Here is a 15527-nt window from a genome sequence, read left to right on the forward strand (position 1 = left end):
CCCACGTGTGCAGCTGGGTTTTTGTTTTATGCAAGCGCTCACTGTTTTCATTGTGTGTGTGTGTGTGTGTGTGTGTGTGTGTCTGTGTGTCTGCGTGTCTGCATGTAGGGAGTCCTGCAGATGGGATTCTGTACCCAGGGGACCAGGTGCTGCAGATTAATGATACAGTGCTGGAGGATCTGAGCGACGAGCAAGTGGAAAACGTCTTAAGGTGAGAAGAAACATCCATCTATCTGTGTCACTTCATGAAAAACAAGGCGTCATTCAGAATATAATGAATACATATATTAAACTATGGTTATGTAGTTCAGACGCCTCAAAACAAAATAAATGCATTCAACCAGAAGGTTTTAAAGATGAAACAATGATTGGCTCAGTTAGCCATGCAGCTAGCGGTACAGACTGTGAGCTTGGATCACTAGGGAAGTGTTCCTGCTTACACTGCTAGCAGGGGAGCTTTGGACGGGGATAGCTGGATAACATGCTAACCTCAGTAGATATCTGTTCAACATAATACATAGTGGGGTGTCAAGACATACCAGAAATAAGATATTGATATTATTGACACACATGTAATATTATGTAAATAATCCAGAGTTGCTTAAGTCATTTTCTTATTCTCACTTTGTCATGGTGGTAATGCCCCTTAGTGCTTGTTGCCACACACCATATAAGAGAAAACAGATGAAGGAGATGCAGTAATTAGCTAGTTAGGTACTAACACAGCTACCACCATGGCTACTACTGTGGCATAAGATCATGATGGGAGAGATGACAGACAAGAGCAAGAGTCTCTACCCGTGTAGATATCAATATTGTTGTCATGAATTCTTTTGGCCATCATTATCGTGTAGTGAAAATCTGTGGCCGCCCTAATACATAGATAGATATCTGTTATGCCATCACATTCTGTTGATAATGTATTTAATGTTTGGATGTTTTTTTAACCACATTCTCACATATTGCACCTTTAACATTAACATTTACCTGCAAAGCTATACAACAACATAGCCTAAATCTGCTAGAGATTAGGCCCATCCCTGTTCCACTAACGCCAGAGTAGGTAACTAGAACAGGGGGATCCTGCCGCCTGTGTGTTCAGGAGCGGACAGGACCGACTACTGCAGACATAGGTTACTGACCAAACACGCTATAACAGTGATTACTGTTGGGATATAGAGCTATTAAACACCTATTTTAGTAAGGAAAAAACGCTTACAGCACTTTTATTGATATCCATATTTTAGCTAAAAGGTTTGAAAAAGAAATCACTGCAAACTACCTTTATAAACTGTAAGGCTTTAAATTGTGGGTGTGGATGATGAGAAACCAGTTCAGTTACTGGGACTGGCTCCATATTAATCACACAAAGAGAGAGAGGACGTGCTCAACTTGAAAGTCCTATAAGTTTAATGGGTGCAGACCATAAAATCACAAACAGACAGATGAAGCGTGGCTGAAGGCTGAAAGGGCTGAAAGATGTCAGTTTTTTATTAAATACTTATTGACAGTGCTGAGAACTTGATTTGTTACTAGACTGATACAGCCAGTGCGTCCAGTCTGTCCAGGGACTCAATGCACTGTCACAGTTGTTTAATGTATTTCTGAGCATGTGTGTGTAAGAGGGTGAGAAAGGATTAACAAGTTAAGAGCAAAGGTTAGAGGAGAAAGTGTTTACTTGACAGCAGACGGAAGGATAATGATCTCTGTGTGCGTGTTTGTTTGTTTTTGCGCTTCTGTTCATGTGTGTGTGTTTTTTTTCTCTGTGCAGGGACTTGGAGGATTGTATCAATGTGACTATCCTGCGGCACATGACAGTGAGTACAAAGAGACACTGATGACCGCCCCTTAACACACATTCATGATACCATCCTTCATTTAAATACTGCACAGGCTCTCTGTGTGTTTCCCAAGCATGTGACTGTAAGCCCACATCTTCTGACAGGATTAACTGTCTTCACATCGCTTTCAGATTGTGTTGTGCCAGTGTAAGCATGTGTGTTTGATTACAGCTGTGTCTCAGAGTTTGTTGGATTAACTGCGTCGTCGCATTGGTTTGAGCCTCAACAAGTGTGTGCGTGTCTTGATCCACGGCGCAGCCTCGCATAATGGAACCGGTGTGCGCCTTCTCGTTGCAGAACCCCAAGTCGTCCATCATGTCGGCAGAGAAGAGAGCTCGTCTGAGGAGTAATCCAGTTAAAGTGCGCTTCGCAGAGGAGGTGGTGGTCAACGGGCACACTCAGGTGGGAGTGAAAGCTGTTGTGAGCCGCTGATGAGTCACTCTCATTTCTGGATCGCTCACACTTTTCATGAGTCTTTACTTGGTCTTATTTTCTAAGCTGTCAAGCGGCCTTTTCCTATTTTATCTTTCCTTGTTTGATGTTGATTCCTGTCTAACCACACTGATATCTCTCACTTCTCTCCACCAGGGAAACTCTCTTCTCTTCCTGCCCAATGTCCTGAAAGTCTATTTAGAGAACGGACAGACAAAGGCCTTCAAGTTTGACAATACCACTACTGTCAAGGTATGTATTCAAGACACATTTGATATTTAAGATATAACATGCAACATTCTGCATTTTAAGTTACGCCTGGTCAGTAACTCCTTAAGTATGCTTTGTTATATTTATAGAACTCTCTCAACGTCCCGACAGCAGACAATAAATAAAATGCTCTGACAAATAAAATGAAAAAACTGCGGCTGCTGCAGGTCTCTGACAAGCCCATCTAGCTTTCATTAGGTCCAGAAACATTGGACAAACTACCCGTCTGTCTTTCTATGTAGCCGCTTGCCTGCCTGCACTTATGTCGTGTGAACAGACTCTTCCACGGGGCTAGGTGGATGCATAGCTAAAGCTATTATCAAGCTATTGTTCTTTATGGTCATTATGATATTAGAGGTTTTCTTACATGTGAGTGAGACTTGAGGTAGTTGGGTATGAGTAGAGATGACAGCAGCTTAATAGCTCAGTCGCACTAAGCACACAGCACCTGACCCAAAGAACGAGTTAAAAGTAACGGCAGCGAGAGACTCATTCAGCCGCTAACAGACGACCACAAAGCACAGAGTCCCTAAACCCAATAAAAGGGCAGCAACACACTCCTGGAGCTGCTAATGTTAGCATAAAGCAAACCCCCATAGCAATAAGCAGTAACTGTTGTGCTGTTCATGGCGAGTTACATTCATGGTGGCTATTTTTACTTATATGGCATTTAACAGAGTTTTTTGTTTATGTATTTATTTCTCTAAAAAGCTAAGACAGCTTGTTGAACATAATATTCATGTGATTCGGAGGAGTAGCTCTGATGGAAGGGGCAGGGATTGGTTGGTTTCTGCACTCTCACTCTCAACTCCAGCTTTAGATGTTTAAAAATGGCTAGACCTTTGTCATGTATTTTACAAATCGTGTACAAAATGTAGAAAAAAGCCTAAACCTCAGGGAAGTAAAGGTACATTTCATTTGGTCACCTTTCACTATGACTACCGGGGCAACATCAGGTAATACATCAGAGAATGAGGAAGGAAGATCATCAATAAAACTGATCCTTATCTGCAAGGGTGGTTGTTTAACAGTGAAGAAAACAACTCCCATGATCCCACACTGTTTGAAAACAACATTAATCTACGCTTTTTGTTTCCATTGTTTCAATCGAGAGACCCCTAGTGGCAGAAGGGACAGACTGTGTGTTTAAATCTGAGAAGAGAGCGGACATTTTTCCAATTGTAGCCTATTATAAGAATGTTTGGACCGGGTGTGCATTGATAACAGTAACTGTGTCACTTCTGATGAATCATGAATGCAGGATGTGTAATCTGATGATGCATCTTGTTACTGCTTGGCCTGAGAGGCCAGAACATCATTCTTGGACGGCTGACGTGTTTGTCAATAGCTGTGTGCTCTATGAAAGCCAATGAGAAGAGACTCGCTATACGTTCATTTATATGACAAGCTGAATAAGCCAAATCAACTTAATAACAATAGGCAACAAATAAATTAAATCAAGATTTAAGATTGATAGATAAGTGATGTTACTTCACTCTTATTTAATATAAATTGCTAAATTTGACTGTGGCTGTTCTTTGACCCCCTCACTTTCTCAGTATTATGAGACCAGAAAAAAAAAACTTTCTACTGGAAGGCATCCTTGAAAGAAGTGGGTGTATTTTGCAATTAAGCACGCCAAAATTATGGTGTGATTTCCCAAGAGCGTCAGAGTGTGGGCAGGCTGCTTTTAGCTGTTCTCAATGGTGGAATAATACAAAAAAAGTATTAATTATATAATGTACTTTCTGGGGGAGGACGTTATGAAACATTAACAAGTGATGAGGAAGAGGACGGTGTGACTCACAGCTATTTGCTGGGAGGACAGAACTGATTGCAGTGAAGTGTCGCCTCTTCAGTCCAGTTGTGGATGTGCAGTCTGAGAGATACAGGCATCATGATGACATAGGAGGTAGATCATCGGTCTAGTAACGCACCGGTAGTCGTCTTCATGAGCACATTATTACCGTTAAAGCAGGTTTTGTAGGTGTATTTCAGTTTGTATTCCCAGGCCCGACCATCAGCCGTCAGCAGCCTGGGATGAAACTTGTTTGTCTAAGGGGGTCTGAACTGTTGGTCTTTCACCATTCCAGGACATTGTTCTGACTCTGAAGGATAAACTTTCCATCCGGGCCATCGAGTACTTTGCCCTGGTGCTAGAACAACAGTACAGCATCACCAAACTAGTGCTGCTGCACGAAGACGAGCTCATTCAGAAGGTGAAGAAAACAAATCCACACACAAAAACATACAATAGTTGTTTATGGCTGTTTATATCAGAAGGTGATGAAAAGTAACTCAGTACATTTACTCATGTACTGTACTTATGGACAATTTTCATGTACTTTACTTGAGTATTTCCATTTCTGATACTATTATATGCTTCCAGTCCATTTGTTGACAAAAATTCTACTTTTACTTAATTTGACCATTTTAGTTACTTTGCAGATTACATGCCGCATAGGAGCCAAAGTAGACAATTTTAAAATAAATGTATATTTTCCGTTGTCAGATTAAAGAAACACTAATGCTCATATTCAGAAAAATGCTCAATATCAGATCTAATAATCACGACGATAAGTGGTTGACCAATAGTATACATACATGTAAATATATGTATAATTTACTTTTACTCAAGTGAGACTTTTGGGTAGTTTTTCCAACAATAATATTATTTGTAATGTAGATTGCTGTTGTCTTAATATTTAGAGCTTGTGTTTATCTTTATACATCTAATTTTGTGTCTTCTCCAGGTGGTGCAGAAAAAAGACTCCCATGACTACAGATGTCTGTTCAGGGTGTGTTTCATTCCCAGAGACCCCACAGACCTGCTGCAGGACGACCCTTCTGCCTTTGAGTACCTCTATCTACAGGTCAGAGAAGCTAATTTGTCTTGTTCAACCTCAATCTGAACCTTTTCTCCTTGTTTACATGTGCAGATAAAGTCTTAATGTTCTGACAATTGAATATGTAAAAACGTAGTCCTATATCCGTTGTTGTACATCTAGCAACTTTCTCTAGTATGCTCCAAAAAACATTACAAAAATAGATCCACTGGGAGTGCCACTTATGTCATGTTGATTTATTGTTCTCTGTGGAGTTTTTGCTTCCTGTTGTGTTTGTTTTCACCTCATAAATGGCAGTTTGGATGTCTCAGTGTTGATTTACTTATAAAGATGCTCATGAGCTGTGTATTTTGCATTTTCTGACATGATGTCTGTTGGTGTATTATAAAACTAAAAATACGCTCCCCTGTTCAGTCGTACAGTGGTGTATTTCCTGTATTGTGAATGTGTCTGCATTATGCTGTGACGGTTTGCTTCCAGAGTGTCGGGGACGTGCTGCAGGAGCGTTTTGCAGTAGAGATGAAGTGTAACACTGCCCTCCGCCTGGCTGCCCTGCACATGCACGAGAGACTTGATAGTTGTGGACAGACCAGAGCCTCTATCAAGAGTATTACGTGAGTCATATGTGTTTGTGTGTGCATGTCACTTAAGGGTCACACTGGTAGGAGACTTCTACCCTGACTCCAGCGCTCCTCATTAGAGGTTTTGTGGGATTTTGACCGTCGAGAGGTTTGAGCTTGTTGTACTGCCGCAATCACCGTAATCTGTGAGGATAAGGGTGCATGCTGAATGCCCTAATCTATTAATGTGATTGAAAAATGTTTTGTGTCTGTTCATAAAGGTGTGTTTATCCTATTTCCTGTGTTTGGTGCAAAAGTTTCTCAACGTGTTTCCGGACCTTGCCTCTTTCTGTCTCTCTCTTTAACAATTCAAAGCTTTAAATGCACAAACACATGCTGTAAGCGCAGTTCAATTTCCCTAATGATCATTTCACTGACGCCCCCGTGATTGATTGATATGGTTATGTGTGTAAGTCATTAATACTCTGTGTAATGCAGACGCAGGCTTTTTTTTTCACCTCACACTAACTCGGTTGATGGAGTCGTGGTTACAGTTACACTTACAAGGGGCATTCAATTAAAATACAGTATGGCTGACAGTAACATCTAGTGGCAGCTGTGGGAAAAAATCAACAACATTAAAAGACAAAATATTCAAACCACGTTGGAAGCTGCTGCTTCTTCATAGGACACTAATAGCTTGAAGCCTGGCAAGACGGATTTGCCAGATCATGTTATCTAACTAAATCAAGTGTAAAGCGCATGTGGAGCATGTGGGAGTCCGGCTTTGTTCAATTTCACTTTCTGCTTTAGTTGGCATTGAGGTAACAGTGTTCTTCTTTTCATCCCTCTGTGCGTGTGTGATGATGACAGGAAGGAGTTTGGCCTTGACAGCTTCATCTCTCCCACGCTGCTGGGCAACATGAGGGAGAAGGACCTGAGGAAAGCCATTAGCTACCACCTGAAAAAGATTCAGTCCCTGCTAGAGCCACGCCAGAAGGTAGAAACAGACAGATGGACGAGTGGAAGGAAGCATTGAGATGCGTAAAAGGAATAGATAGTGACAGTTTAGTTGTTGCTTTAGGGTTCTTTTTAGCTGACACTTACCATGACTGCTAATCTCTGTGTGGTTTAAAGTGATGTATGAAGTGACAGCAGGTTGGGAGACAGATAGATGGTGGGAGGGTAATTAAAAAGGAAATAGCAGGACTTGGATGGTGTTTCTGGAACCTATTTTTCCGTGGAGAGAATTGTTTTGGTCAGCGACTCAACCAGGACATTCCTCCTGGTTTTCTTTCATTACTCATCTGCGTTCTGTTTTCATTTTTTTTCTTCTCCACATCCACCTTGGCGTTGTAGGTAATTTCTGCAACTCAGGCTCGGCTGGCCTACCTCACTCAGTTGGGAGAGCTCATTTCATACGGGGGACGATCATATACGGCTACAATGATGGTAAGTGTAAGGAGCCTGATGTGCTAAAGCATGCACCATGCCACTTGCCACCACTTCCTGCCTATGTCTTTTTCCTTCTTTTTCCCCCTGTTCACTTGTGTTTAATTTGTTAACAGAGTATTTTAACCTGTGTTTTCCATTCCTCTTTGTCAGTCTGTCTGTTTTCTTCCTGGTATCAGTTTGTCTGAGTTTCCTGTGTATATGTTTGCTCCTTGCATGTCCTCTATGTCCCATCTTTTGTTCCCCTTGGTTTTCTGGTTTGTTATTGTTTTTTTCACCTGCTTAATCATTGCTCACATTTTGATTTTTGGAGTCCAGCGTTGTTATTAAGCTCGCCCTCTGCTTTTCAACCTGCCTGCGTCTATATTTGTGTCTTGCTTAGGTCTTGGGTTTTTGCTATCATGTCATTATTCAACACATATCTCTATATCGTTTCCCTCTTTTATTCTGACGTCTGCTTCTTCCTTCTCGCCTCCTCCTTTTAGCTTCAGGACAGGGAGGTGTTAGTCAGCCTGCTGGTGGGAGCCAAGTATGGGATGAGTCAAGTCATCAACCACAAGCTCAACGTGATTTCTACACTCGTGGAGTTCAGCAGCATCAGCCGAGTGGAGTTGCTGTCAGAGTCGGACAAAGTCAGCCTACTGCGCATCTCACTGCACGACATGAAGGTACGGAAGTCATTGGATTCATGCACATGGTCATCAAGATACTTGACTCTATTATTCATAAACGTGTGGGCACTTACACACTGACACAGATAAATGGATAAAATGGATATTCACTTACCGCACCACATTTGCACCAAAGCTCATGCTACAGTAAATATAGGTCAATCATTTCTCCTCCAATACACAAACAGTATACAGCCTAAGGGGGTGTGTGGTAGCTATATAAAGCTTATTCTCTGGACTCAAAGGTGACTCTCTGTCCCTCTTTCTCCCACTCCTTCGCCTTTTCTCCCATACCCTTTGACTTTAATCACTACCGCTTTACCTTATCTTCTGCCTTGCCTTCCCCCTCTCAGCCATTTGCCTTACTGATGGACTCTCTGGCAGCCAAAGACTTAGGGTGTCTACTGGGAGGCTACTACAAACTCCTGGTGGATCCCACTGTCAGTGTCTTCCGTCTGGGGCGCCCAAAAGTGAGGGTGCACCGGATTCCTGCTGAAGAAGGTGTGTGTGGAAGGTTCGCCGTAATAGAGGGCGTGTGCTATGAATCCCTATCAAGTGAGCAAGAGTTGTTTCACTTTAAATTATAACTTTCTGGCTCTGGCCTTTTTATAGACATATTTTACATCACCAGCCAGTATGGGTACGCTTAGAAAAGCCATAGGCCATCATATTTTAAACTTTACTCTGCTCTAATATTGGACTAACAATTTTTTTGTTATGCTTGTCTGGTGTTGGTGTTATTAGGTTATGTGTCTCGCTGCTGTAGTGACTCCGATGACTCAACAGATGAGGATGACCCAATGGATTCCCAGAATTACAAACGCCCAGACCCAGCAAGTCAGGACTGGGAAGAAAGGAGGAGAGAGGAGGAAGAAAAAAGGAGAGAGGAAGAAAGAAAAGAGAGAGAGGAGCACAAGGGCAAACAGGAAGTGAAGATAATAGTGACAACAGAAGGTAAGGAAAATGAGGGTGAAGAGGAAGGAGGAGCAACAGGAAGTGGTATGCGTAAATTTAGCATTATGGATGAAGAAATGAACTTGGAGACCAGCTGGTACCACACTGACCCACGGGTCACCAGCAGCTTCTCTAGCTTGTCTAGTGGCTCGCTGAGTGCTGCCCTGGAGGACAGCAGTTCCTCAGCCAAAGCCACATCTCGTCGTGGACCACGCACAAGTGAGGATCTGCCAAGCTTGGACGTCCACCACCCCTACCTCCTGGAGCCAAAACGCCATCAAGGGCCCCTGCGGCCCACCAATCTCAATTACCGTGGCAATGACAACTCTTGCCTTTGCTTTGCTGAGCTCTCTAAGGCCGATTTTCTCCCGAGCCCGCCTGAGGCCACTAGCGATGATGACAATGATGATGATGATGATGAGGAGGAGGAGCGTGGAGTGGAGGAACTTAGGCGAATTTCTAAGATCCCTAGTTCAAGAGATTTGAGAATGATTGACAGCATGCCCTTTGATAGATCACCTATTAAAAGAAAGAAAAAGACCCCTCCCAAAGTTCCAATGAGGACCAGTTCAATTCCTGCGAACAAAGCTGGACTGGATGAGCAGCGCCTCTCCAGGGACGAAGAGGGTCTATTCCTGACACCTTCACCAAACCCTAAACCAGCTTTGTTTGTCAAAGACGCTGTCTCAGAGTCTGAGGATGAGTTTTTCGATGCACAGGAGAGATTTACTCCCCCAGTTCCTGATCTATCAGGTTTGTTAAGAGCTTGTTTGTTCTGACTTTGCAGATGAATAAGATCCTTATCACATTCCCGTCAAGACACTGTCTATGGCAGCATGTTTGGTTTTTAAAATGTGACATTACAAAGACATTGATATTATTCAATTTGTATCAATCAGCTGATGCCTCTCTCTTTCTTTTCTTTTGATTTGTCTCTGTCTCTCACAGACGCTGAGCTGGCTGATCGGCGAAATGCTAATCGGTTGAGTGGAACCTGGAATGGTCTTCCAGGTCTGTCAAGGAAAGAGCTGTCCTCTCCCCTTGCCAATAAAGCCCAATCCCCTAAAATCAAGAAGGAATTGGAGAAACTTAAAGGCCCCCCAGATCAACTTACCAACCAACAGCCAAGTCCAACAAAGCAATCTCAGAAACCTGAAGTTAAGGTCAAACCACCATTGGCACCCAAGCCCCAGCTGCCTCCCAAACCTCAGATCATTCCTCCTAAATCCCCACAGCACGGAAGATCATATGCCCACTGCAACGGGGATGCCTCTGGACGGCTGTCCTCTGAACTCCTGGAAATGGAGCCAGACACAATGGAGTTCAAGTCAGTCACATCTGGGGCAGGTGGACTCCCTCTGTCTTCACCTTTGATCACAGCAGTGAGGTGCAGCAAGCAGCCATCACCCAGTACAACACCAGAAACTGAGGAAAAGGCAAACCGGCAGGAAAACAACACAAAACAGAGTGAAGCTCTGACACATGAAAATGGAATGCATGTTGTTTCCAATAATAAATCATACAACCCTGATGAAAAGGAAACCCCTAAAGTTGAGGGGAAAAGCAATGGGACTGCTCTACCCTCAAAAAAGCCACCAAACCTACCAGCTATCCCACGCTCTAATTCAGGTACAAAGCTAGCTGTTCCCCCTCCAGTGCCTCCCAAACCCACTTCTCCCATCAATTTCCATCCCTTGTCATTACCTGCTAGCTCTCCTGTTTCCCCAACTGATCCAAGCAAAGGGATATTTAAGGATGGCATTAGTCCACCAAATGGCATCCTACCTTGGAGCAGCCGCAATGGCAGCGTCCAGTCAGGACCCAGGAGGGTTTCTCTGAGTCATGAAAGCCTGTCACCCAAAAATACAGATGCACCTCTCACCCTTACCACCTCCCTCACCTCAACAAACTCCACAGGTGTTGGGGGCCTAGAAAAGAGAGAACCTGGAAGATCTGGATCAGGATCAGATCTGAGGACCAGCTCTTCTAGCCTAGGAGGCAGACTACCAGCCTCTGCCCTGAGAGGGAAGATCCAGGCTCTGCCTTGGTACATGACGCGTTCCCAGGAGATTTTGGGAACTCTTGATTATCCCTCTTCTAGCTCCATCAATGGAGACACGTCAGGATTCGGCTCTGGTTTATCTGTTGCCAGTGGCTTGTCAGATTTAAACAAAACCCCTGTCAAGGAAAAAGAGACGACTTTGTCCTCAAAATCAGGATCAGGAGGTAAAGGGAACATTTTAGAGGATGGAGCTGAGGTTGTCATAGCCACCATTAAAGAGGCACAGGACGTGACCTCACACATGAAAAAGGCAAATGGGACAAACGGCTCTCACCCTAATTTAAGTTCTAAAGAAAATAGCGTACACCGAGGTAGTGTTTCATCAGAGCAGCCTCAGTCACGGTCCCATTCTGCAGTGGGGTTGGGAGGTGTGACCAACATGCAAATTGGAGGTGACTCACCAACATCGTCACTCGCAGATACTACTCCTCCACAGCAGCACCGGGAGGCTTGTGGCTGCCGCACCGTTTACGCCAACTGTTTTAGTGGAGACACTGAGGATGGTGTCAGCTTTGATGAGGAGCTTACTGTGTACGAGTTCTCCCGCCGTACGCGCCCCAAACCTACACGACCTGCACCTGTATCTTCTCCTACAACACCCCCTCCTACAACACCCCCTCCTACAACACCCCTTCCTAACCCCAATATTCTGTCGCTGCTCAAGGACAACCCCCGTCCACTCTCTACCTTCTCCACCGCCTCGTCTGAACTCAGTCCCTTAGTTTCATGTCCGGTTTCCCCCACAGTCTCACTTGGCTGTCCTCTTCGTTCACTTACAAACAAGAATTATGGCGGGCTGAAAGGAGGTTTTGCTTCCCTACGTCAAGATATAGACCAACTTCTGCTAGTCTTAGAGAGGGGAACACTTGAACAACCTCAACAAACATCATGTCAAGAGTCAAAGCAGGATATTACAGGCATAAAAGTAGGGCCTGACCTAAATCACAATGGAACGGTAGGCATTACTACCCCAGCACCCAGTCCGACTTGTAGTGGGACAAGCACTGCCACCATGACAGAGGCTGAACGGAGTCTTCTCCAGGCAGAGGCTCGACGATTGGCATCTGGGTGTCAGCGGGCCACACGTGTAGGCTGGGCTCCTGATGAAGCCCTACGTTCATTATCTAACAGCTTCAGTGCCCTGGTTCAGTTGTCAGCAGCTTGCCTGCGAACAAACCCTTGTCCTGGTTGTGAAATCTGCCATAATGTGAATCTGGACCACAGGGACGAGGACGATGACAGCGAGGAACCCATGGACAAGCTGAAGGAGATAGTGGGTCTGTACCGGGAGTTTGTTGGGGCTGTTGAGACAGCTGGAACTGCTGCTGGAAGTAAGAGTGTGGGCCTCGGTGGGTCTGGACAGGGTCAAGGGGAGAGTGATGGGGTGAGGCTACTCGCCAAACGCTGCACTGTGCTCATCTCCTCTGTATTCGCACTCACACAACTCTTCCGGACACACACACTAGACACCTCGGACACTCCTGGACACGTCCCTCTAAACTTTTGATCTGTGAACTTTTACCTACTAATTGCCCACTGACTCTAGGTGAGACAAAATGAAACAGCACAGAGTGATCTGGTGTGTAACCCCTGTGTTCTTGTACAGTAAGTGCCATGCACACCACAGCACACGAACTTCAACCCACATTACACATACCCACATGGAAAACACATACACCAAACAGAACCCTAAACAAAAAGAGGAAACATCGCTGTTTGGCCTCTTCTTGGACGCATATGGACTATGCATTGTGTACATATGAATTTTATAATTATCTTATAACTCTCTTATTTTATGATACAATATGTGTATGTATGTAAGGATGGATTACCCGTTTATGTATTTATGTATTTATTTTTACAATATTTGCACCATGGTCTGTGATGTGCAGGTCTCTGGTGAAAAAAAAAACTATGGATGTCACTGGAATTTTTATTTTTCCTTCTCTTTGAGACAGTATTATGTTATCTTTCGCTGCTTTAAAGATTTCTCCACTCTACAAGGTGTAATCTGTAAATTGTCATTTATCAAGTTTAGTATGACAGTACATTTTACTGACAAAATACTGAAAAATATACTTTATCACACTTGCAAAAATACAGTTATTAACTGATTTGTTTTATATGTGCAGGGACCGCACCTTTTTAAGGATTTAGTTTTTCAACATTACAGTCACATATTAATGGGATACACAACTATACCATTACAAAGCAGGGAGAGCACTTTTGACTGTTACAGATTGCACCTTTTTATGAGACACATACCCTTGTGTAAAGTGTTTTTTCTACCCTCTCCCCAAATCCTGACTGACTTTGAGTGAATGCTTCTTGGAAATACTCCCATTACCCACATGTATGCAGTATTATAACATTAATCTAGTTTTCATCCAAAGGACATTACATATACAGTACGATATATTTTCTGGGAATGTGTGGATGAGGCCCAGGGAGCAAAACTGGGGACCTTATTTATGTAGTTAAAAAAAAAGTTTTTGACTCGGCACAAGGGTGACTGTTAAACTATGTCCAGATGTAGCAAAGATCCAAAGTCTTAAAACACTGAGCCACAACTGTTCCCCACTATGGTTTCCTCTTTGGGCACACCACGTTATTAACAACATACTGACTGACAGATGGACTGACTGCTGTATGCTGGGGTCAGAAGTGTAGATATACATTTATATCTTTGTCTCCTATTCTGTCTCTACCTTAGTTTATGGCTATGCAAACATAAACTCCCCACCACCCCACACACTGTATTCTTGTTTTTTTGTGCTAACATTAAAAACAACAATAGCTGCATTATGTTTGTCTGAATATAATGGGTGCTTTCTTTGTTTGGAATGTTGGCCTTTGTCTTGTTTCGGGAAAACTTACTGCATTATGGATTGCAACGTTCTGCAGAGTTGCATGGTATTAGCATTTTTGTCTATGTAAAGACTCCTGTCTATACTGATGTCTGTGAATTGTCAGTAAAAAGGATTACATTGCTTGATCAGTTTGCTGATGTACAGTGTTCACTAGCTCATCCATATCACTTGATGTCAACACATTTAATGAGAGATTCGGTTCAGAGGATTTGCTTGAGCTGCCTTCGATTAAAACAAAAAGGCAATTAAGTGGAATCAGTCAACAGTTGCTTATACAAAAGTGATAAGGGGATTAGCCGAAGTGTTTGGCGATAGATGGTAGATTCAATCTACCAAACTGATAATTGAGCAAGGTTTTGTCAAGGTGGCCATGCTTAAAAAAAAAACAAGAAGGCAGAACTCTTCTGTGAGATTTCAGAGCTTCCAGATGCCATGAAGACAATTTAGTTGGAGTGTCCATCAAAACACTAACATCAAGACATACTTTATGTCTCAGGAGCATCTCTAGATCATCAAGCAGGCCCGAAAAGGGACGAGTGCCTGTGTCACCTATTTGTTTTGTTTCTGTATGGTAAAAGTTCTACCGACATTTCAAAGAGGACAGTGTGTTTTTCTTTATAAGCATTCACTTTTCCCGTACCCACATGCATTGAAGTTGATGTACCAAGAACATTTATTGTTTGGGAATAAAATTACACATTGACCTTAACATTGTTGAACATCTGGGTGTTTGGGTTTTGTCCACGGACTAGTATCAACTAATTTCATGCACCAACTTCCAGCTCATGTACGCTAAATAACCTAAATATTGTCTATTAGGTGAAAATCGATACAGCAGCACCAGAGATTTCCCCCCTTTTTTTCCCATGCATTCTTCCTCCTTTTCAGAACCTGGCACCTCCATTACCCACAATGCAACCTTGCCAGTGAGTGATATCACTTGCGGAATGTATCAGACTACATGCAGCTTCGTCTGGAGCCACGAAAGGCTACTTTTTTCACATATGTAGTAACATGAACTGTGTGACCTATAAACACACTTTTATGTGTAAAATTGGAGTTACACTTAAACTTTACCAGCCTGACCTAACATTAAACCCAAACATCAGCACAGAGAATGAAGATTTGAAGGTACACCTCTGGAGTCGTAGTAGCCTCAATTTGAACTTTCACTAAACAACTAATACAATTAATGAGGATTACTGTGGGATTCCTTAGTGAGTGGCTGTACTTCCACGAAGGCAGTGTTTATCTATTCATGTAGCACTGAGGCCTCCTTTCTCTCTATTTTTTTCATTTCGTACAGGGAATGTCTCTAAATTATTAAGAGAGCCAGCAGAGTTAGAGGAACATATCCACTCTTACTATTAAAATGCATTCTTAAATAATGAATTAGAATGTAGAAATCGAAGATTTCCTCCAAGATGATAGTAATGAGGACATTTGTGAGGGTGACAAGAATTGTTGAGAGAGCAGAGCGGCTTTGTGACCACAGCAGCTCAACTCTGCCTGATCCAAAGTCCCCTTGTCAGATTGCCCTTAATCTGATCATTATTAGCAGTCTGACTT

General features: G+C 43.0%; 1 protein-coding gene across 3 annotated transcripts in view; it reads left to right on the top strand.

Annotated features, from left to right (window-relative positions):
• The window catches only part of frmpd1b (FERM and PDZ domain containing 1b), a 31064-nt gene extending 16397 nt beyond the window's left edge, over positions 1-14667 (top strand). For 2 of the 3 annotated variants that reach the window (XM_030396300.1, XM_030396302.1), the window contains exons 5-17: positions 109-211; positions 1772-1817; positions 2139-2243; positions 2430-2525; positions 4637-4762; positions 5297-5416; positions 5870-6003; positions 6823-6949; positions 7309-7401; positions 7887-8069; positions 8426-8627; positions 8817-9779; positions 9975-14667. In XM_030396300.1, coding sequence (XP_030252160.1) covers positions 109-211; positions 1772-1817; positions 2139-2243; positions 2430-2525; positions 4637-4762; positions 5297-5416; positions 5870-6003; positions 6823-6949; positions 7309-7401; positions 7887-8069; positions 8426-8627; positions 8817-9779; positions 9975-12595 — 4919 coding nt within the window. In that variant the 3' untranslated portion in view covers positions 12596-14667. The remainder of the gene's footprint in view (positions 1-108; positions 212-1771; positions 1818-2138; positions 2244-2429; positions 2526-4636; positions 4763-5296; positions 5417-5869; positions 6004-6822; positions 6950-7308; positions 7402-7886; positions 8070-8425; positions 8628-8816; positions 9780-9974) is intronic. The other variant, XM_030396303.1, reaches the window with a different exon arrangement.
• The last annotated feature ends 860 nt before the right edge of the window (positions 14668-15527 follow it).

The sequence above is a fragment of the Sparus aurata genome, chromosome 18 (genome assembly GCF_900880675.1).
Source record: "Sparus aurata chromosome 18, fSpaAur1.1, whole genome shotgun sequence".
Taxonomy (NCBI): Eukaryota; Metazoa; Chordata; class Actinopteri; order Spariformes; family Sparidae; genus Sparus; species Sparus aurata.